Raw genomic sequence first — 25,642 nt, forward strand, 5'->3', positions numbered from 1 at the left:
GATCTGTGGTCCGCTCTTCAAGATGTTTGGTCATTTTTGTAAAAGGATAAAAATAAACTATCAGCAATTCTATTTTTGAGTATTCAAACTTTGCAGCATTTATTTCCACACCATGCTGTGGTATGACTCGGTAGTGGAGAGTGTATTTTTCTGCGATGCAAACAAGATGCAGTTACATAGCATACAATAGCATTTTGTATGTAGATACAGCTGCAGGCACACACAGAATATAGGCAGGAAACAAATTGTAATCAGCATAAGCTACTTGTGCATCCTATTTTATAAAAAAAAAGACATATGCAGGAAAATATACTGTGCGCTACTGATTCATAAGATGCTCATGTCTTATGCGTAGCAGGACTTGTAGCGCACAGAGGATAGATCATGCTCTCCTACCATACCGGGAGGCTCCCGAAAATCGGGTCCCCCTCCCGGCCCCCTGGGAAGGTGAGCAAGTTTCCCACATGCCCCCCAGAGCCCCACTCCCCCCAAAACCGCTGAAAGAAATGGCGAAATTTGCGGGTCCGTGAGAGGGGGCGGGACTAAAATGACATGAATTGCATTATTTAAGCCACACCCCCTACTTGCGGACCCGCGAATCATGGAGTTTGAATGGATTTTGGGTGGGGCTTTGAGACGTGAGCTTTGTCCCTACATAATTGGTTGTCCTCTCCGGGCTTCTCCCGGAGAGGCAAATTTTAAAAGACGGCAAGTATGGGGCAGATGTATTTGGAAATATCTGCAGTCTTTAGAACAGGAGGTATCCAACATGCAGCTTTCCAGCTGTTGTGGAACTACATATCTCAGCATAGGGCACGCTAAAACTGTAGCATGGCATCCTGGGATGTGTAGTTCAACAACAGCTGGAGGGATGCATGTTACTGTATATAAACCTAGAGCAGTGGTTCACAAACTCTGTCCTCAAGGACCCCTGAAAAGTGCACGTTTTCCAGGTCTCCTCACAGAGGGCCTTATTCTAGTTCACTCTTTCTAACAAAATCCTTCTTAGATGGACAAAACCATGTGCACTGCAGGGGGGCAAATGTGCAGAGAGAATTAGATTTGGGCTAGTTATTTTGTTTCTGTGCAGGGTAAATACTGGCTGCTTTATTTTTACACTGCAATATAGATCTCACTTTGAAGTAAAACCCCACCCAAATCTAATTCTCTCTGCACAAGTTACATCTGCCCCACCTGCAGTGCACATGGTTTTGTCCGTCTAAGAAGGATTTTGTCAGAGAGTGAACTAGAATAAGGCCCAGACTCACAAGTGATATAATCAACTCCACTTGTGCATCTTATGTGTGTCAGCAAATAATGAGTACTTCTGTGCACCGGCGTTGTAACCTGGAAAATGTGAACTGGGAGGTCCGACTCCTTGAGGACCAAGTTTTGGAACCTAGATCGTTACTGTTCTAGAGTAAGGATCTAAATTTCAACACAGAAGCACTTATTTAGGTACTGTTCGGACCATGTTTTTTTTTTTTTTTACTTTTCTCTATTTTTAACACTGGGTAACTATAAATAAAATTAATATTCATATAAATTGCTTCTAAACCTCAATTTATCATACCGTGATAACAATCATACATGACCGAGTTAATATTTTTAAATAATTACCACATACTTTTTTTTTTCAGTCCTTGTTTAATGAGCATGCTAAAGCTTTACAGTAGTTTAAATGAGTTAATTCTATTTACCAGTAGTAAAATAATTACATGGATGGTTTCTCTTTCTAATATTAGGACTTTGTGATTATTTTCTTGTATTCTACGATAAATTAGTCACCCACGCATGAATGTGCATTGGTAGACAGCATTAGACAGTTTACATCATTTAGGCAATTAATACTGAAATAGAAATACTGTCTTAAAATTCAAGGTACTTGTTTAGTTTCACGGCGGCAGCGCGAGGACGCTGAAGCTTTGAATATTGGCAGCTTGCCAAACTTCCTCCAGCTAAAGTATCTAAAAAGGGCACTAAAAGTTAGATTACTATTATACCGCACACACAATTAACACAAGAAACCATAACATTTAAAAACTTAAACGTTGCTTGAGCCCATAACTTAAGCTGAGTCAACAATCAATTTTTTCCCCCTTGTTTGAGAGCTTTATTTTACTTTCAAAGATTGTTTTCCAGACACTCAATTTGGATTGTCTAAGTTTTGTTCCTTCCGACCTACGTGGTGTTGTGTTAGGTATGCATTCTGTTTGTGTTTGCAAAACTCACCAAAACTTAAAATGATTGGTTGCTGCTCTACCACTAAAGATGGACTACAAATACCTAACTGAAATCCTTGTTCATAGATGTGACAAATACCCAGGTCTGGAAGCACTTCAGAAAATAGTTACTTTTTTTCATGATAGTGACATGGATAAGGAGTACACAATTGTTTATAAGTATTGGGTCCACAACGACCAATGTAAATTGGTTACAATCTCGAGTACTGTGGAACAACTTTGTGAAGTTTTGTGCTGTTGATGATGCAACAGCCCACCTGTATAGCGCAATAGCTGTAGCGCACAATACAAGAGCTGTAAAAATGTTTGAATGTAGGCTGCCATAAGGATGATTTCAACATTCATGAGGAATGGAATTTATTTGACCACATCTCATGGTATGGCATTGGAGGGACAGTTAAATGTTTAGCCACCCCACCAGTCTGCAAGCTGAGGAAACCCATCACATCTTGACACCTTTAGACCATTTATAGCTGGGCAAATGTACATTGCATACATTTTTTCTATGTGTCACAAACTTCAATATAAGACTGCAAAACCAAACTGCATAGCCATCTAGAAATAGCAGAGACTATGGCAGGAACACATACTCATCTTAGGTTTCTGCCTATTCGTAATGATTAATTACACATATATCAATTTGTTATCAGACGACCTGTAGACAGCAGGTACCAGGGTTAGTGTCACTTTGATCAGTCACAAAAAATGTAGACAAAAGTGATCTGCAACCTACAGTAAAAATATGATACATTGGGTATATCATTATGTAATGAGGAGGAACAAGATGTGCTGTTACTCTTCAAGAAACAAACCAATCAACAAATGTGTTGTCCAGGCTTTCAAGAGATAAGTTTTGTTCCTTTTATTCACATCCTCTGTGTAACGGAAAGTGCCTACTATCCAAGGAATTACTAGAAGGCAGTATATACTTTATGCTGACACTTTAAGGAAAATTGCAGTCTTTTACAACCGGTACCAAACAAGGGAAAAATAATATGATTGTTGACTTAACATCAGTTATATTGACGTTTTTAAACTTCGTGGTTTCTTGTGTTAATTGTGTATGTGGTACAACATTAATCGAATGTCAACTACATCATTTTTTTTTCTCCACTATAAAACTGTACCATGCTGATTTGTTTATTTGTGGTAGTAATGTATACCTTTACAAATCACCTAAAACAAATTGGGATATGTAATGTCGAGTTACCTAGCATTTTTATTTCTGTTTGAAAAATGTGCCACACCAATTGCAACCCTAAACACTAGCACACCTCATCAGACATCTCTGCTCTTGCTTTCATATTTATTGTAGAGGATTCTTTAAAATGTTGCTACAGTAGGAGCAAGTTTCATCTTTGCTCATTTGGTCATGGCTAGCCATGGCTATTCTATTGTTCTCAGCTGCAATACAATACGTATTGCAGCTGAGAACAATAGAATAGCCATGGCTAGCCATGGCCAAAGGAGCAAAGATGAAACTTGCTCCTACTGTACATTCTTTACAATACAGTTGAAAATATTGGGAAATCTAGTTCACCTAGTCAACTATGTCAGGTTTGTAATAATGTAAACATTTTGGAAACAATGGAAATAGTTATATCAGCATTTTGGTACTTCTGTTAACCATTCTTATGCGTGCGTTCTTACTTAGGACTGCCTTTTGATACATGTGATGGTTGTTATTTAATTCTCGTATACCCCTTTCACCAAAAACCTGGGTCCAAACTGTTATTGAACACTGTTTCAAGCCATGTCAAAGGGTTTTGAAACTACGCTTACTCTACACGCTTGACCCAGGTAATTGCAAGGTCTTCCCTCTGCCAGTGATTAAAAAGGACAACTCCAAGCATCGGTGATCTGGTTCCCATGTGTGGCTATCCTAGTCGATGCCTGGTTCTACCCTGGTAGCAACCATCTCTGGTAACACCACCTAGGTAGACCCTTTAATGCCAAGCCTTGACCTGGGTTGCTTGACCGCGCATTGGCATCGCTGCAGGGCATACACACAGAGCGTTCCGTGCTCCTTTTCTAAGCGATCTACTCAGATCGCTTAGAAAAGTGGCTGAAATCACCCCGTGTGTATGCCCCTAAGAGTTACACATGAGGAAAAAAATCACCATGATAAAATGATAAAAAGAACAGGCATGAAGACATGGTCATACTCCATGTTAACTAGAAGGATGTGTATAAGCATTCATATTTGCTGAACGAGATGCAGTTGAAATCCCGGTGGTTGGAATCCCGGTGGTCGATATCCCGACCACCGGAATCCCGGCATTTTGTCCCTCTGTGGGTGTCCATGACACCCATAGAGGGAGAACAAATTAGTGTGCCGAGCGTAGTGAGGCACCGCGCCCACTGCGTGGCGAGCGCAGCGAGCCCGCAAGGAGGGGTGATCCATGTCCCCCCCCCTTGTTGGGATTTCGGCGGTCGGGATTCCGGCATCAGGATTTTGACCGCCGGGATTCCGACCGCCGGGATTTCAAACCAATCCCTGCTGAACAGTTACAAGTTAAAGATTTTAGAATTTAATTATTAAATTATTATATTTAATATATTGTACCTGCAGGTAATGTAGGAATAACCCTTTCTACACTCTAGTAGCAGTAGTAGTAAAATTAAACCTCTCGTTTGAGACGCCAGCTAATTAACACTTTTTTCTGTCATTGGTAGCTAGTATAATTAGCACCTTTTCTTCTACTGGTGCTATTAGGTCAATTAACTATAACATTGGTACAGGTGGTATGGACTAATTAAGTTTTCATTTATACCTTGGCAGAAAGCTAAGGCATCATTCTTGAGTTACATAGAATAATACAACACTACTTAACCCTTTCATTTATACAGACATTATTAATTATTGTATTGGATCTTTGGGACTGGCAGCAGTGTCACTGCCAGTCTTTAGGTCAACTGTTGCCAGTGGGGCATAATGAGGTGTGATTGTAAAAACCATACATTTATCATATTTTTTTAAGTTAACAATAATATTACATTGTATTACTACAGCAGACCCAAACTAGGATTTTTGTAACCCTTGGCAAGGCAGTAATTTGTCTCTGCTCTGTCTTCCCCACCCCTGCATGAACTTATGGGTATTACATCCAGCACCCCGGGGCATGCAACCCCCAAGTTGCACCCTGAGTATAGACTCTGGTAAAATGCTACTATCACCTGCAATAAACTGTTACGAAAATACTCCTGCCCTTATGATGTAATCAACTTAAAGCATGTCAGAAAGCCCATTGACTCCCCCCCCCCCCCTTAATGGACATGTGAGTAAGATAAGGGAGGTTTAATTTGTCCACACACTAGTATGGATGCCGGACGGCTCCCCGACAGTCGGGATTCCGACAGTCATTCCTCCGACGTCGGAATCCCAACTGCTCCCTCGTGGGGGTTCCCCATAAATGGCGATTTCGACCCATCGGCCCGTTTAAATTGTGTCAAACGTGCCATATCATATGTGACTTACCACAATTTCCATACCAATGTGTGCCGTGCGTATCGGATTGGGTCCAGAGATCATCATCGCTGCCGCAAGGATTTGTTGTATGTGTGGCCATGACTGGAAATGCATACGCTACATCTGATGCAAAAGGCCCACCATGCGATGTATTGGATTGTATGCGACCCTAGCCGCCGGGAGCCTTGCTGCTCCTTAATGAATTATGGCATGTGAGACTGCATGCATACCTCTACATATGGGGGCCTTTACCAGGGCCGTAACTAGGGGGGGGCTGGGGGGTCACGCGCACCGGGCGCTGGAGGTGAGGGGCGCTGTGAGGTCCGGTGACAGGTGTAGACGCTGTAGCGGCATGTTACTTTGACTCCGTCCATCTCCTACTAGCGCGGCTGCAGGAAGCGCTGATGACTTCGAAAAGACTTGCCGGACGCTGATTGGCTGAATTCAGCCAATCAGCGTCCGGCAAGTCTTTTTGAAGTCATCAGCGCTTCCCGCCGCAGCGCTAGTAGGAGACGGACGAAGTCAAACTAAGATGCGGCTACACCATTCTTGCCTTACATGCTGCGGCTTCAACGGAGGAGAGGAGGCTGAGTTAGGAAGCCCGGAGAGCCACACCCAGCTGTCCGCCGCCACCCCACGTGACCAGGCCAGACAGCAGCAGAATGGGATGAGGAGGAGAAGGGCAGCAGCCGTGGCGGTGAGAGGACTGTGCGGGGAGGGGGGGGTCTCCGGCGCCAGGGACAAGGCGTCATTTGGTCCGGTCCCCCCTGTCAGCTGCTAAGCAGCGGGGAATAAATGCTGTGCGCATGCGCACAGCGTCTATTCCCGCAGCCAGGGGGCTGGGGGCATGGCTAGAGGCTCACAGAGCCTCTGGGTCATGCCCCCATAGCGGCAAAATGGGGGCGTGGCCTCGCGGGAGAGCCGCGATTATAGGCCACGCCCCCCGAAAATTTAGGCACGCCTCTGGCGCGCAGCAGCAGCACTACTGCGAAGCTTCAAAAGTTGGGAGGTATGCTTTCACAAAAGCGGAGGGGGGGGGGGGGGCACCAAATGACTGCCTTGCCCCGGGCGCCGGAAACCCTAGTTTCGGCCCTGCCTTTACTCTCCTGGAGTACAACAGCATACTCCAAAATTGTGATGGCTTTCAAAGGATTTCCAAGTGCTTGATTTCTGCATTAAAGCAAAAAAATGTATACACTTTATAAATACAATTTGTTATATAAAAGATTTATAAATGCTATAAGATATGCTAAAAAAACTAAGTACATTTAAAAAACATTAATATTAACCATTTTTTATTTAAAGATGTAGTTTTATTTTCAAATATTAGAGATATATTTAGAGAGGTCAGTAAATAATAGCAAAGAAAAGAGTCAGGAAACTAAAAAACCTATTGATAAATGGATTCAAATCCAGAAATATGCAGGAAAGGCACCTAATTAAAAGACAATAATAAACATGTAAAATATTTTGGTACTTGTGTACTAGCACGGTGCCCACGATAATTAGTCGCCCGATTTTTGATCGCATCGCATGCCATACACCCGATGGCATGCGATGCGATTTTGCCCCATATACGATGTTAAATTGTATAAGCACCCTAATGGGTGCTTACAATGTTAAATGCACCCCCATGCCACGCCCCAAGTATAAACGTGAACCCGAAGCGTGGCGAGCGCAGCGATCCCACAAGGGGCGTCGGTACGCGTCCTACGACCTTTTCATACCCCCACTATCCACATCGGCGTGGAGTTGATTTTATAAAGTGTGGCGAGCGCACGCGTATACCTGTGAAGTTCTGCGCGTCCACGCTTCGGGCTCGGTGGCTCGCTGCGCTCCAACACACTGTATAAAATCAACTCCACGCCGACGTGGATAGTGGGGGTATGAAAAGGTCGTAGGACGCGTACCGCCGCCCCTCACGGGCTCGCTGCACTCACCACGCTTTAGGTTCACGTTTATACTTGGGGGGTGGCGTGGGGGTGCATTTAACATTGTAAGCACCCATTACGGTGCTTATACAAGTTATAATCGCATCCCATCGCATTGTATGGCATATACAATGCCATACAATTTTAAAATTGTATGACATGGTGGAACATCGCGATTTATCGCATCGCATGCGATATGGTCTGCGATGCGATGGGCGCCGTGATAGTAAACAAGTACCAATATTTTAAATTAAACATATTTAGCATATGTAGGTAGAGATGAATATAAATGCACACGTCTACCCCTTCTTTCTCACTCTTGTCAGTCTGACCCTCCCTTTCAGTATGTCAGCTCTCACCAGCAGTGCTCTCTTCCCTCATGTGGTTTTTATACTCTTAAGGTGTGTACACACAGGCCGATCGGGCAGCTGTTGATATCAATTTGGCATTGGCTCATAGGGAAGGAGTGACTGCGCGGGATCATTCCAAGATAGTAGAAATAGACTGCTGCACAGTCGCTTTCTGCTTTAGATTCCGTTGTCATGGGAACAAATCGCGATCAGGTGCGGCTAAACACAGTGCAATCTGTATTATTTTGACCATATAGTCAAATTTTATAGCCCAAATCACACTGTGTGTACACAACATTTTAGTCTTTTCTTTCTATTTTACTCCAAACTCCTCTCAAGGTTGCTTACTCCTATGTCTCCACCACCCTAATGATTATTTCAGAGTTATGTTCCCTGATGCAACCATCGTTATTTACAAATATTTACTTGTACTTTGGTAATTTTCTTGTTTTTGCTCATTTGCTTATATATTATGTTAGGCACTGTGGAACCTGTGTAGCGCCATATAAATAATACAAATAATAAAGGAAAAGGTTGTAGCCGAAGGTTAAAAAAAAAGGGGGGGGGGGTTGGGGGGAGGGCTAGAACCTAAGTAATGGTAGATTTGTGCAACTGTATAGTTCTATAAATTGGGAGCATTTAAAACAAAATTCAAGCTCAGCATTACAGGTTGAGTATCCCTTATCCAAAATGCTCGGTACCAGGAGAATTTTGGATAACGGATTATTACGTATTTCGGAATATTTTAATATTTCAATGATGTATTTTGAAGTATCTTGCATTTATGCTGTATAAACACATAATATACACACAAATATATTTTATTACCACATAAAATACACACAAATATATTTTAATTGTTAAAAAAAAACAAGGTTTCAAAACGTGAAACAAAATGTGTGTACTATCTCAGCACTGAATTTGAATGCCAAGCAATCATTGTCTTGCACATATATAGTGCCAGTTACATATCATGTCCCCAGTGATGCTGTTACAAATGTCTCCAGTGACTTTTTAGCAAAAAAAAAAAAAAATTTCACTTTCTGGAATGTCCGTATTTCGGAATAATTCGGATAACGTATATTCGGATACGGGATACTCGACCTGTATTACCAAATTGAATACTCATGGAGAAGTGATAAAGTAGAAGGTGACAATGCATCAGCCAATCAGCTCATAACTGTCAAGTTACAAGCTCTGTTTTGAAAAATGAAAGTTAGGAGCAGGTTGGTTGGTAAATTATCACCTTCCACGTTATCACTTCACCAGGCTTAATACATCTGCCCCTATGTCAAAGAAGTAGTGAAGCTAACTAAAAACCATAAATGTAGTCACTACAAATATGCAAAGTTTAATAAACCTTGGTCATTTTGTAGTAGGCAAAAATCTTTAAAATATATGCAGATCCCCTCAAATAAGGGACATTTTAATTATCTGCAATGTACCTTCTGGACATTTGTAAAGGCACTCAAGGTAATCCAAGTATCTTTGCATTTTCTTGAACCTTAGAATAATGTGCAAGAAGAAGTGGTACATTTTATAAGAGAAAGCCTCCTTTTATTCTGATGTTAACGAAATGTATTTATCCAGGTGAAGATTATTGCCCTGATTTTTATTACCAGTGCCTTAATCATTTTAATCAGAAGCATGGTAGGTAATGACTGTAAATTGGCTAATCTGTTTAAATCTGTCTAGCTACTTTAAGCTAGATGACCTTTCACCTTTTCCTGGATGAGGTAAAGTTAGAAATCTCTTTGTGCTAATTTTCTTTATCATTTATACTGGTTGATGAGAATAAAGCAAGATACTTGCCATTGTTTATAAAGTAAATCGATGTAAGAGATTGCCTTGTTTGGGATGAGAATTAAAGCGCTAATATAGGTTGTTGTTCCATTGTTTCTTTATATTGAAAATATCCTTGTTGTTTGTGCTCCTTATGAAACCCTTTACTAATGTTACACATGCAGACCATTTATATAATGATCCAATAATTGAAGATTCTATGTATATGTATGTGTGTGTGTGTGTATATATATATATATATATATATATATATATATATATATATATATATATATATATATCACCTGATCTGCAATAAAGCACTTTATTTACTTCAAGACTCCGAGTGACGCCTGTTGCCTGATTTACCTATATATATATATATATATATATATATATATATATATATATATATATATATATATATATATATATATATATATATATATATATATATATATATATATATATATATATAGCAACTTGTTCTTTAGGGGCAAATGTAGGATTTCTGCAGGTGTTTTACAAATGTTTGATTGTAGAGGAAATATAGCCAGTCCATGAAGGATGCATAATTAGCATGTAGCAAGGTATAGTCTTCCCCAAACATAATGCAGTGTATGTAAACCAGCACTTCAGATATATGCAGGCACAATGGTCACTGTAGCCACTGGGCATGTGCAGCAGCTCCATTGCACCCTCCTACAGCCCCCTGTATTTGCCTGTGTACCTACTATTTCAACTCAACTTTTTGTATTTTATGTTTAAAATTCAAAATATACACATCTCCAGATTTTTTTTTATAATGTCACATATTGGACATTTCATGGACTGTCCCTTTAGTTGTTTTATATTGTACAATATACTTTATGTCTGGAAAACATGGAATTACAGTATACTGAACTATGCAGGAGATACTAAACACAAACATTTTGTTATTTCATTTAATCAGGGGCATTTCAAGAGAGAAGGAGGTCCGTGTGCAACCTCCACTGTTCAGGTGACCTTTTCTCTGTCGCTGTATACTGTAGTCTATATAGTCTGAGCCCTCTAGTGCTCAGGGCCTTATGAAGAACTGATCACATGGCTGGGAATTTGCAGGTCGGCCCGTAGTACGCATGCGTGAGGCTGTCTTGCAATAAAATCCTGCTATTTTTTTTTATCGCTGGCCGCACGCAAGTTTATTGATAGGGAGCAGGCGCTTGGCATGGTAACCAGATGTTTTCTGGTAATATCAGGGAAAATGCAGGTATGCCCAGGCTTTTTTGGGTGAAGGCTTTTGATGTCAGCTCAAACCCCGAACAGCCATTAATGCCAAGTAAGTCCTGGGCATAGACTGCACACACTGGAAGCCCAGCTAAGCAAATTGCAGGCTTGCACATGGCGAGATTTCACTCTGGCAGGGCGGCGTGTACTACAAAAATGAGCAGCTCAGCAATCCGATCTGAATTAGGTACCCAGTGCATGTGCAAATCTCCAGAAGAATAGCGTGGTGGGCATTTTTTTCCAGTGATTTCTGCAGCACTGCTATCATGGCCATGGTGCTACAGAGGGGTAAGTATTACAGAAATGGATACAGGTGCAGTGTGTGTGGTGTGGGCCCCTCTGGTTTAGAGGCCCTTTACACTGCACCCGTTATAAATACACTGCATTTCATATAGCGCAATACAAATAGAAAATATATTTCACAAGTATAGAATTTCCATTTATATTTTTAAAACCTTTTGAATAGCAATTTAATTTTCTACAATTATTTATGTGCTATTCTATCTGCAGCCATGTTGCAAAGGTGTGTACTGTAATATATCTGTAACACTGCAACAATTATTGTAACTCTGGGTATATTCTGCTGTTGCTATTGTGTGAAAACTAATGATAAAACTTTAATTCCACAGAGTAAATCAGATAATAAAAAACAAGGCCTAATAAACCAAAAGTGGTTATTATTAAATATATTATTATATATTATTAAATATATACCCCACCTACATAAATGGCTATATTGTACCTCTTATATCGGAACCTGGGATTTGCTATGCCAACCATGCATCATCTACCTGATGATGACCGTAGGTTGACAATAACCACAAATAGCATCTTAAAGACATAATTGTATATAAACTCTGGATTCTATACAGTTTTCAGCAGAACCTTTTACCATTAACATAATTTTTTAACAAATACAAAATGTTTGATGCTCAGATTCTGTAAAAGCATTGCAGTACGATTTGCACGCCCACGGGGAAACGTAGGGCAATGTGTGCGACAGCTAGGTGTAAGATTTGAGTGGTTAAAAATTGACCATGCCTAGTGCATGGTTTTCTTTCTGCCACAAAATCAGCTTCAAGGTAGTAATTTATATATTTATAGCATTTATGAAAAAGGTGTGGGTCATGGCAACCAAGGTTCACAAAATTATTACATATAATTATTTTCCATTTTTAAATAGAACTATAAAGGGACATCTTCATCTTTTTAATATTCGGTAAATGTAATTTTTCTTATTTTTGAATTAGAAATAACAATAATTTTTCTTAATAATAAATAGCTTCGATCTTTTCTTATTATGTGACTACTGATGCAGTGCCTGATTAAAAAAAAAAAAAAAAGTTATTGATTTTTGAAAAATTTATTTTGGAAATCTATTGTTTTAGGGATTTTCTTGTAGCGATTCACATACAGAATATGTGGCTTTAAAACATAAAAGCATGGTTAGAAATGTAACCTGTCGGGATGCCCATTAATGCGACTACTTTCTCAAATGTTCATACCAAATGGAATTATTATTAATATTACATTTTATTTATAAGACACAAGTGGTTGGCAGCGCCATAGATATAGCACACATTCTAACAAAACAGAGCACAAGTAACAATGCAGCACAATTCTCAGTACACAATACAGATGTAGGGAAGCAACAGAGTTTTCCTCTCACTACTTACGGCAGGTTTTCATAGGTAGGTAATGAATGATTAAAGTGAGTACAGCTGTGGTTATAGATGGTAGCTGAGTAAGAGAGAACTGTATTTAAATTGCAAGTGAAAAGGGCTGTGAGGACAAAAGGGAAGAAGGGTGTAGAGGGAATGTGTAGGGAAATGAGGCTGGAGATGTAGGAGCTGCTTAGTTAGAGAGACCCGGGTGAAGGGTGAAGAGTTTGATGAGGATTTTCTAGGGACATGGGAGCCAGTGCAGATGTTCTTGAAGGAGCTGCAGGGGAGATAAATAAGTCTACCTGAAGAGTTGAGGACAGACTGAAGAGAAGCAAGCTGGTGGGAGGTAAGGTAAGGTCAGTTGCAATAGTCAAGCTGTGAAATGAACAGTGAGTGATTTTATAAGTTTAGTCACACTCTAGATGAGAAACAACCTGATTGCGTTGCTGTAACTGATCGTATAGAGCAAGGAGTTGGGCGAGGGGGGCAAAAGAGAGGTATTAGTCAAGAGGGACACCCAAGCAGTGAAGTTGGGAAATGGGGGAGATGGTGTCAAAAGTGATGGAGATATTGGGGGGGGGGGGGGGTGGACACTCTTGATGGAGGAAAAGTGATGAGTTTTGATGAGTTTTCAAAGGAGCTTATGAGCACATCTAGGGTAGAAGAGTGCAGGTAGAAGGCATAAATTAGGAATTGACCTCCGGTTATGGTTGCAGCGCCAACCACACTGTGAAGGTGGATTAAGAGAGCTAAGCACATCTAACCATACATTTTATGCTGTATGTAATACAGTATCTGTGCTGGCTGAATATACCAGAAATCATCAGCACTGTGTATTGTTGGCACTATGTGGCTTTCTGTTTAAGGCTTCACTCTCCTTCTAAGACCACCCCCCGATTTAAAATTAGCTACTTTCACAGGAGTCTGTGTGCCGACTTAGAAGTAGAGTAAAGCCTAATGCATAGTTCGGGGGGGGGGGGCCTCATTGGACTGTGGTTGGCACTGCTACCACTGGAAAATTTGAGTAATTAGTCAATCAGGGCTGTTCTGCAGTCAAATTTACCAATCCTGGACTTTGGCCCCATCCGATAAAGTCACCTCGAGATGGCTTTAGCCCTCAGTGGCAATGGCTGCCACACTTGTGTAACCATGCATGCATAGAGCAGCCCCGGCTCCTAAAAGTATTGTGAAATGATTGTTTTTTTTATGATCCTCTTACTTTTTACTTGTTATGGGCTCCCTGTCCCTGCATGTGATGAATAATACACTTGGATGATAAATAAATTCTTATTGCCGTGACTACCAGTGATAACAAATTATAATTATTGGATTTGAAACCTGACCAGAAACACTGTCCTACTTCCATTTATAATACTACTCACAAGCCCGATCCAACGCCTCTTTGTAGGACAATGATATTTAGTTCATAAAAGAAAATGTTTGCTATATATTAATACGGTATGTGAAATAAAATATATAAATATAGAATATAGTTGGTGTTAGAGCGTATGAGACCTCAGATCCATAATTGTGGGCAAAAGGGACAATTGTAGATATCCTGTTGGTGTTGGTTTATGTTGTTTATGTATTGGAGTTTAAGGTCTGTAGAGTACTAATGATTAGACTAGTTGTATGCCTCAGTAAATCCGTTTATTTATGTTGTCTGCTGAACCTTTCATACTTTACTGTAGAATTATAATTATTGTTGAAATAATGTCAATTGTACTAATATAATACTAGTATAATAATAATAATAACACAAAATATACTTGTCTATGTGTTGAGTGATACCGTTAGTGACTCCTCTCCATACAACTCTGGCACTTTTAGATGCGGCTGAAAAACAATCTAGATGAAGTTACAGCAGCAGGAACATGCCAAGACCATGCCATCGAGACTCACAGAAACTGGATGCAGCATGGAGGTGACATGTTCATTTTGAGGAAAGGGTTGGAAGGATGTGAAGTGGGGAGTAAGTGGTTTGCTGGTTATGTTCTACCAATAAAAATGTTTCTCCAGATATTAAAATAGGCCTGATTTACATAAAAAAGTATCTCCAGTCACTACCAGGATTTGGTCTATTGTTGTGGAATATATTCCTGTTCCTTGTAGTAGTGTACATAGACAGAATCTTTCTTTTTTTTTTGGGGGGGGGGGGGGGGGGCGGGGGGGATGCAGCATCACCACACACAGAAGAGTCAATATTGTCCTAGCTAAATATGATCTTTAGTTTCAGTATCTCGTTAAATGCTTCACAGATAGTAACTATAGATTAACATGATTACTTTTATTGAATTATGTAATACTAATTAAACATTAGACAACAGTCTTTAGGGAACTGTGCTTAACTCCCTTTAATCCTGCTATTTTACCTGTTTTTGGACCACTGACTTCATAGACAGATAAAGCTCACCGGTCCCTAATACAGTATGTAATAATAACTAACTGCAAACGATGTTGAACTACAGATTAAAAATTTGCAGAGTGTTTTAGGTTTCTTAGAGATGCGTCAGAAGCATAGGTGTGCGCACATTGAGTGTTAGGGGTGCACAGGCACCCCCTAATGCTGTGCCCACCCTTATGAACACCTCTGCTGCTAACAATACCAGCAAAAGACTTTTGCTTTTTAGAACTGTATTCCATTAAAAGAAGCACCTATCAATCAATAATGTGTGTTTGCATTGTTAATTATACTAGACCATTGTCATATCACTACATACCTGCGTCATCCATATATGTTTATGACTGTATTTGCCTGTACTGTTACACAGAGTAATTAGAAGATTAAAACTGAAATAGGCAGATTCTGGTGTGGCTGAGATATATTGTAGCCAGTGCCAATCGATGATGGTAGACACGCCTAATTGGTGGTGTTAGACACGCCCAATAGATGGAGCTATGCACACCCCTTTGATGGTGCACCCCCTAATAAAATGTGCTGCGCAAGCCTATGGTCAGAAGGGCAGTGTAAAAATGCAGATGTCCGATATTTAAAGGCTAATGTGCTACATACAAATGCAGCCAACATTTCCCCTAAATGCAAATTAAAATATAAATGTATTTGCATCCTTGCATATCACAGATACTTTTTTTCTGCTTAACCTTTGAGTAGCATGTGATTTCGTCAAAGTAGGTGTGACAATTGCCAAGCAAACCTTTTTATTCATCATAATGACCTGTAATGGTTACTTTATATAGGAAATAAAATCTTTGGTACTTATGTATTATCTGGGCTCCCGTTTTTCTTATGAGACCGCGTTTCCTCGCGGGGCTCGCTGCACTCGCCATGCTTCGGGCAATGTGGCTCGCTGCGCTCGCCACACTATATAAAATCAACTCAATGCGTAGTTGGATAGTAGGGGTATGAAAAAATGGGGTGCATTTAACATGGGAGCCCAGATAATACATAAGTACCAAATCTTTCTTTTTACAGAGCATTTAAAAAAAATTATATACCAAATATGAGCCACACTGGCATCTTGAGCAGATACTTTGCACATCTCTCATAGAGATGTTGGCACTCAAAGGATTGAGACTATACTTGCCAGCTTTATTGCTGGAGCTGCCAGGTGGCACAGGAGGAGGCAGTCTGGTGGCTGCAGGAGGGGGAGTGCCATATGCGGGATACTTGCCCACAGTCCTCAGGGGTGAGATTGCCACACAATTTTGGGAGCCTTGAGGAATTCTGAGAGAGTAGGCAAGTATGAGTAATACAAAGAAAGAGACATACAGGTCAATGATAACATCAAGGAATTCGAGCAAGCATTAATCTAAAAAAAAAGAGCATAAGATGGAACGAGATGCCAATGATTATGAGAAAGGGGAGGTTCACAATTTTAATAGGGGGGGGAGACAGCAGTTTAAATATATAAGAAGTAGCTCCTATGAAAGGAGGAACTCCAGTACCGATAAACAAGACTGGAGATTGAAAAGAGAGAGGAGAGTCCAATTTGAAACCAAACAACCCTATAAAAGGGAATTTAAAAGAAGTGAAAATAGAAATCAAAATGAGGGTACCCCAATTAGAAATCGAAACTTCAGTCATAGGAATAGATTTGAGGTACTAAGGAACTATGCATCACCTCAAAATAACTATAGATATAAACGATCCGAGAGAATTCCATCAGAAACAGAAGAGGAATGGGAATATTCTCCCAGACCAAATCATTTTTTAGACAAAACCACAGGCCCAAGATCCCCAAGAAAACCATCTCAGAAACGCCAAAGAGGGCGAGACAGAGAGGAAGTAGAGGAGGAAGGAGATCAAAGGCTCATAAAAAATCGGTGTGTGAGATAAAGACATCAGGTAAAGGGGTATTTAATTTATCCTCCAGGGTTTTGACTGATAACGAAGTTAAACTTCTGGAAAAGGGACTTAATTTTGCCCCAAAATCCAAACCAAATTTGTTTAAACTTTTTGTGGATCTAAACCGGTATGTTAGGACTTTAAGCCGGAAAAGATTTTTTGCAATAAAAGCACTAAAAACCAAGAATCTAGAAGGAGATCCAATTATATTAGATGGGGAAGACAAACTGATGGTAGACATTTTAGAATCCTTGGAGGGCGAATCTGCTGATATACAAAATCTAAAGATATATGATATTGAAAGGGGAAATAAATTTAAAAATAGGTCAGAGTTTTTTCCGCTACAATATAAAGGACCGTATGTCGAATGCTTTTATAAATCAACACTGGAGCAATTTAGATCCATGTGTGACAAAAATGAAAGTAATAAAAACAAAATATGGAATGACAACTTGAGAAAAAGTGAAAGAACCGCCTTAAAATGCCTTTACAGTGATACGAAGATAACAATAAAATCAGCAGATAAAGGCGGTGGGGTGGTCGTCATGGATACTGTGGAATATGTGGAAGAGTGTTATAGACAACTCAATAATGTTGAGTTCTACAGTGTCCTGGGCGGGAACCCCACTGCCAAATATCAAGAAAAACTAAAAATCATGCTTGAACAGGCAGTAGCGGAGAGGGCGATATCGAGAGAAACATTTAATTTTTTATACACAACACACCCTGTTATCCCCACATTTTACTTTTTGCCCAAAATACACAAAACACTGCACAAACCACCTGGGCGCCCCATAGTATCTGGTGTTGGGTCCCTCACAAATAATCTTTCATTTTTTGTTGATCACTATCTACAAGACCACGTGGGGAGACTTAAATCCTATATACAAGATACTAACTATTTCCTCAATTTGGTAAATAATATAAAATGGAAAGAAGGATATATACTATTAACGTGCGATGTTGAAGCACTATACTCCAATATACCCCAAGACTATGGGGTGGAGATAATGGAAACATATCTGAGGAAAGATGAAAAATTGTCTGACCCCCTACGTGGCCTTATTACAGAAGCTATTAAATTTATTTTGAATCACAATTATTTTTTATTTAATTCACAATTTTATTTACAGACACGGGGGACTGCCATGGGGACCAGGTTTGCCCCGAGCTTCGCCAACCTATACATGGGAGCCTTTGAGGATGAACACGTGTGGGGAAGCGGGTTCGGGGAGAACCTGGTCCTTTATGGCAGGTTTATTGATGATTTATTTTTAATTTGGGATGGGGATGTAACCAATCTTAATAAATTCACGCACAGTTTAAATAACAATAAGTATGGTTTAAAATTCACTAGCACTTTTAGTTATACACATACTAGTTTTCTTGATGTCGCCCTCTCTGTGAATAATGGTAAACTGGAGACTGAGACATTTGTAAAACAAGTGGATCAAAATAGATATTTAAACTACAAAAGTGCCCATGATAGGATATGGAGGGACAATGTCCCAAAAGGACAACTGGTAAGAATAAAAAGGAATTGTTCGACTAATGAGGCATATAAAAGACAGGCGACAGGACTTATCTCTTCTTTCAAAGAACAAAATTATCCCGACAAAATTGTGCAAAAAGCTCTAGAAGAAGTCGATTCTATGGAAAGAGGAGACCTTTTAGATATGGGGAAAAGAAAAAGAAAAAAAATAGAAATAGATAGATCTACACAGTTTGTCACCCAATATAATGAATGTTCGTACGAAATAAAACAGATAATTAAAAAGAATACATCCCTTTTAATGCAAGATGAATACTTAAAAGGTACTATTGAACCCACAGGAAAAGTCATCTTTAGGAGGGGGGAAAATTTAGGAAATAAACTAGTCCATAGTCATTTTGTAGAAAAGAAAGAAAATATAAAAAAATTAGAAGGAAGTTCGGTAGCAAATTGGCTACCCAAGAAACCATGGGGTTACCATAAATGTGGGAACGATAAATGTATAACTTGTAAAGGAGCACTAAGAAAAACCACAGAATTTAAATCTTTCAACACAGGTGAAACATTCCAAATAAAGGACTTTGTGAATTGTAGAACCCCTTATGTTATATACATGATCCAATGTGGGTGCGGCCTACAGTATGTGGGCCGTACCATTAGATGTCTCAATGTGCGATTTCTGGAACATAGGCGAAATATCCTGGGGGGTATAAAAAACCACCCACTCTCAAAACACATATCAAATTGCCAAAATTCCATTCTAAAAAATATAACAGTACAAGTTATTGAACATGTCAAAGAAACAGCGAGAGGGGGAGACCGCTTTAAGAGACTTTGTAGTAGAGAGGCCTATTGGATTTTTCGCCTATGTACATTGATGCCAAATGGTCTTAATGACACAATCGAGTTGAATAATGTTTGAGAAATCTTGTATAGCTGCTGTCTTCTGCCAGTAAGGGTGGAGTGGGTGGGGGAGGGGGTTTAGGTATATTTCTTTGGGGGGAGGGGTTTATTAAATAAGGGGGGGGGGGATTGTAATGTATTATATATCGTTAAAATTGTGATCCGACCACTATATTTCATTGGTATGTGATGTCTCTTTGTGAGTATATAACATTTGATATAAGTGTCCCACTAGAACTTGATTATTTTATTCTATGAAAAGAAAATAGTAAAAAGTTAAAAGCATATGCATGAATGTGGGGACCAAATAAAAAAGGTTTTTGAGATGAGATAAAATAAGACTTGGGTATCTGCCCGGTCCACGATGTGTAATTTTTCACTATGTCTCTCTCCCCCCTCTTTTTCCTTATATATACATATCCTCATAGATTATGATCGTTCCATACTGATTTCTATTAATTTGTGATTTTATTGTATTATGATATAATTTCCATGAATTTACAGTAGAAAGTGTCAGACATATCTCGCTTTTTTTAGAATGAATATTTTTAGAATGAATGATTGTAGTTGAATGTTATAACTAATCCCCACAAACTAATTTGGATAAAGCTGCTAAAAAGGCAAATAACACCCGATGTCCGTTTTTCCTGCAAAATGGAACGCAAGATTAGCAGCATGACACGCAAAGATAACTATCTGGTATCTATGGACTAACTATATGCATGCGGAAATACACCTAAATTAGAGTTGAACTACAGATTAAGGCATTATGGGTAATGTCCGGTCTCTATGGTGAGACACAGCTGTATTACAGCAAACGGCAACTAAACCCAGCGTGAATCCAGGCGTGATACGCACGACGCGCCGGGGCTACAGCGTGTGACGCTGTTCAGCCTTCAGAACGAGGCTTGACCCGGCGACGCAACGGACGGTGGGCGGAAACGGATGTGACCGCTATAAATGAGCACACGAGTGCAACAGCAACTATCCATCTCCTGAGGAAGCCGCTGATCGCAAGAATAGGCGGAGAAACGCGTAGAGAGGTACGGGGAAACGTTCTGGCAGCACCAAGACCGGCACCAGTGTTTGTTCCTTGATAGGACCGCAGCAATCTGGATATAGTACCAGCGGTCGGGGAAAATCATTGGGGACTGGCAGCCGAACCCCCATCTGCAAGTATATACTAACCTACTAAAAACCACTAATATGTGCACATGAGTGGGGGACTGTGACTATTATTATCATCAAGTTGGATACAAAAATCTGCAAATACTAACTTGTCACAAGAACAGCATGCATGCATCTAACCCTTCTAATTTAGTATAATACAGGGGAATTGTATGTTTCATGTGTGTGAGTCTTGTCTTTGTTGCTGGCCACAACAGTATTAACACTGTATTTTAATAAAAAAAATTTATATTATTTTGCACAAGCGCTGCTCAAATCTCCTTTTTTTAGTTTGTTCTTTCAATTTGAAGGGGTCTAGGTATCCCCCTTGTAGAGCAGCTGCAGTGCATTATAATTACCAATCAGCGCTCAAAAACTGTGTTTGTTCTGGAAGTATGAGTAAGGCCAGTTGTCCATTTATTATGACCTTCATTTGTGCATAACATAAATTTGTCTTGTTTTTATAAAATGTCATTGATTATCATTCCTCTTGTATCTCTAACCTTTCAGGAACACCAAAAACAAAAATATTGATGTTGCTAGTCCACTAAATATAAATTTTCATATTAAGAGTTTTGATAGGTTAGAGACCCATACATCAGCAATTTCCCTGCTTTGACAATGACTGGGGAAATCCAAAATGTTTAAATCCTCAGTTCGCCGATTCCAAGTAAAAATTTATCAAGATCACCACCAGTCATTGATGATCATGATTTTTGACATTTTAATTGAATTGGCATCGGAAAAACAAGACTTCTAACTCAGATGTATGGCTCACGTTGTGCTCTCTCTCTCTCTCTCTGTAATAATATAAATATATATATATATATATCATTTATATATACTAGTAAACACCAAATGCTTCGAAAGCTACATGTATTTTTACTTGCTGCCAGCAGATGGCTGTGTTTCGGTGACACATGGACACTAGACATTATGAGTTTTAATATGATATATATATATATATATATATATATACTTTCTCTATTTAACAGCAGTTGACTCAGAAAAACAGTGTACTTCTACTGCATGCAACACTACCACAGTACAACACCATTGTTGTTGGTTTAAGGGTAGCTGGATGCGATTCAGGTTTCTGCATGTAAACATTTTAATGGCAGGGGTGATACAGATGAACTGATTCAGGTGTTCCTTCCTCCAATACTTAAGGGGTATTCAATCCCTGCCATGGGGGAAATATAGGCGGGCGCCTATTCAATGTTGTCTTGCCCGACAGCATTGAAGAGGCAGATCAACAAAAAGCTGTCAGGCAGTTTTGACGAGAATGGCAGTGAATTGTCACGATCACGGCCGAATCTTGTCAATCCATGGCCGTTTACGTGGATACGCCCCCTTTTTCGTCCATCGGCCAGTGGGACATTGAATCCTAGCAAAACTGGCCAGGGTCACGGCTGTAGGGACGGACCGACAGTCGTGATCTGGGATTTAATACTCCCCTTAGACTTTAAAAATGTCACTGCTGCATTAGCACTACTTTTATGATGTTAGTTGCTCAGAATTATTTATGCACCAGTATATCATGTGTGTGCTGTGACTCCTTGTTACTTAGTTAAGAAAACTTAATCTGCTGTATGTGTATTTTGCCTATTGATAACAATTTACCAAGGCAGCTGAACAATTGCCAACTTCATAGGTATATACTGACTGCAGGAGTAAGTACAAACTTTCCATTTCAATATAAAGCAATGCAATGGAAGCGTAGACTTGATAAACAGAACTCTATTACTAGAACATCTTACCTCCAGTCATGTTTTACTATAAGGAAAAAAAAACTTACTCAAATGTCTATTTACTAGCTAAATGTTCTTCAAATGCTCTATAATTATTACACTACATACTATAATAATAGCATCATTACATGTAATTTAAATTCTTAATTGTTCAATATTCTTCTGATAACTATTCATAGCAAAGGAATTTTGTATTTAAAGGAAAATGTTATTTATATTTTTTATAATTCAACTGAAAGTGAGTTTCCATGGCAATCATAAATTATGTGATTAAATGAAGTAAAAGAAAGAGTAAAATATTTTGAACATGTTGCAACTAAAATGGGAAACTTTTTTTTTTTTGCTAAATACGTATTATATTTCTTAATTTTTCCATTTTGTGTGTGTGTGTGTGTGTGTGTGTGTGTATATATATGTGTGTATATATATATATATTTATATATATATATATATATATATATATATATATATATATATATATATATATATACAGGGCTGAGGCCCTTATTCTAGTTCACTCTTTCTGACAAAATATTTCTTAGATGGACAAAACCATGTGCAAAGATGTTACTTGTGCAGAGAGAATTAGATTTGGGTGGGGTTTTACACCTGCCCCACCTGCAGTGCACATGGTTTTGTCCATCTAAGAAATATTTTGTCAGAAAGAGTGAACTAGAATAAGGGCCTCAGTTCCTACTGGAGCCTGCTGAAAAATAGCCATATATATATATATATATATATATATATATATATATATATATATAATATATATATATATATATATATATATATATATATATATATATATATATATATATAGTCTCGTAGGAAGGAACAGACAGCGGCACTCCAAGGGTTTTCAACAGCGTGTATTAAAGCAAACCAACGTTTCGGGGTATCATTCACCCCTTTGTCAAGGTTTAAGTGCAATAACAAGAAAAAAGTGACTGGTGCTTACCTTAAATAACAAAGTGTGACAGAGACAAATCACGTTGCTCGGCATTCTGGTGCTGCAGGACCCGGAAGTGTGAGCACAGGAAGTGTTCTGTGACAGGATATCCTGTGTGTGAACAGCACATTGGAGTGCAAGCTGCATGGTCTCCATGGAGACACTGGTGAGAACAATCATAGGGGGTGTGTGCATGTCTCCAGCTAGCCGCTGCGTGATTGGTCTCTGCCTAAAAGACAAAGATACACAGTAAAGTAAATGCAAATAGCAAAACGTAATAGGAGGTGAAAAAGACATTCAATGTGTTATATATACGTGTATCTAGTGCTATATATTGGTGAGAAAGACATATCATATAAAAACATGTCGAATAAAAAACATCTACACAAGGTGTGGGTAACACCTCTCTCTCCATGGGTAAATCTGGCAGTCTGTAAGGACTTGCATAATATTGGATGCCGTGCTTATGGATATCGGTGCATTTACTGTGATTAATGCACCTGGATGGCCAGTATCATGTTGCAGCATGGCAATCTGTCAGGACTGAATTTCCCCGTGTAGTACCGCCATGGACAAAAGGAGTCAACTCTTTTAGTGTCGACATCAAGTCAGTCATAATGCAAATGTCAAGCCCAATTCGACCTATGGGGTCTATACTGGGTAGTCGAAAAAATATAACTAACTGTGGGACAACTCAAGGTAAAACAGAAAGGGTAAAGTGATAGCGAGAAGTTTAAGAGGAGAGGAAGAAAAAGCACACTGGTCCTGTGGTTGTCGCAGGTATATATGTGGGGGTAATGCCCAAGTGATGTTGTATACCCTGTAGGTGTGTCTAAGTTGTCACTGTGGCGGGATGAACGGTGGCTGTGTCGACATGTGTCGATCAGAGTCAGAGATTTCACTCATCCTGTCACCTCTCTCCCAGTCATGAATGGGTAAAATAATCAATATAAGGTGGGATAAAGAAAATATAATAGAAATGGGTACAGGGACAGCAAGAACTAGCAGAGAAGAAGAAAAAGCACTCAAAACTTGGTGTCAGGTAGTACCCTAACCGGATCAGTGAGATGTGGTCCCGAAGGTGGATCAGTTGGTCCATGTCTCTAAAAAGGGGCCTCACTAGTAGTCTAGGTCATCAGGAAAAACTTAAACTTTAACGGGATAAACTGAATATAATTGGAAAGGGTAAAGGGACAGCAAGAATAGTGAAGAGGAAGAAAAAGCACACTCAATCTGGGATCAAAGGTCACAGAAATATGGCATAACTGAATTTTTCATTAAGTCCATACGGCTTGGTACAGTTCAGTTTGTGGATCCAGGTAGCTTCTCTTTTAAGGAGCAATCCATCCCTATCGCCTCGTCTCAATGACTCTGGAACGTGGTCAATAATGATGTGTTTAAGGTCCGTGAGCTTATGCTTCATCAGGGCAAAATGTTTGGCGACGGGTTGCTCGTTGTCTTTTCCACTGAGTGCCTTGCTGATGGAGGACCTGTGTAGCGCCATGCGGGTGCGTAGAGATCTTATTGTCTTACCCACGTATAACAGCTTACAGGGGCATTGGATGATGTAGACGATGTGGGTGGTAGTGCACGTTACAACGTGTCTGATGGGAAAACATGTACCATTGGAGGGATGTGTGAATTCTGTGCCCGTTAACATGTGTTGACAAGTAGTGCAGCCTATGCACTTATAGCACCCATTGGAGCGTCGTAGGAAATTGCTCTGGTTGTCCGTGACAGTTCTGGCAAAGCCTGTAATATCATTATGGACAATCCTGTCACATATGTTTTTCCCCCTGGTATGGCAGATGAGGGGAGTTTTCTCTTTCAGTCCTGGTAGATTCACATCGGTTTTGACGATGGGCCAAAGGGCACGAGATGCTCTCGGAAGGATGTAAGAGGCAGTATTGTACCTGCTCAAAATTCAATATTTCAACCCCTCTCCCAGTTCCTTGATGGCATTTTACAACCGCTCATCAGAGAGCAACCGGCCTACATAAAAGACACCACGGATTTCCTCAATGTCCTCAACCAGCACCTGACTGTACCGCCCACCACACTGCTATGCATAATGGATGTTAGCAGTCTTTACACCTGCATTCCCCATGAGGCGGGATTGGTGGCCATGGACAATTTCCTACAGTCTACAAACATGGTATCCCTAGATCGAGTTCTATTCCTGAAGCTCTTAAAACTGACACTAACCAGGAATTACTTCTTGTTCAATGGGACCTTTTTTAAACAATTGTCTGGCTGCTCGATGGGGAGCAACGTCTCCCCATCGTTTGCGAACATCTTTATGTTTGAGGAAACCCAGTCCATGTTCGTAGATAACCCTGAGGCTGAAGGCAAAGTCATCCTTATAACCC

General features: G+C 39.7%; 1 protein-coding gene across 5 annotated transcripts in view; it reads left to right on the forward strand.

The window, feature by feature from the left end:
* RFX3 (regulatory factor X3) overlaps window positions 1-25,642 on the forward strand; it is a 246,053-nt gene that overhangs the window by 57,176 nt on the left and 163,235 nt on the right. For 3 of the 5 annotated variants that reach the window (XM_083186015.1, XM_083186016.1, XM_083186014.1), the window contains exon 2: window positions 14,536-14,677. The exons of 1 other annotated variant lie outside the window; for it this stretch is intronic. In XM_083186015.1, coding sequence (XP_083042141.1) covers window positions 14,536-14,677 — 142 coding nt within the window. The remainder of the gene's footprint in view (window positions 1-14,535; window positions 14,678-25,642) is intronic. One more of the 5 variants, XM_083186017.1, reaches the window with a different exon arrangement.

This window comes from Crinia signifera, chromosome 1, assembly GCF_055691185.1.
Source record: "Crinia signifera chromosome 1, ASM5569118v1, whole genome shotgun sequence".
Lineage (NCBI taxonomy): Eukaryota > Metazoa > Chordata > Amphibia > Anura > Myobatrachidae > Crinia > Crinia signifera.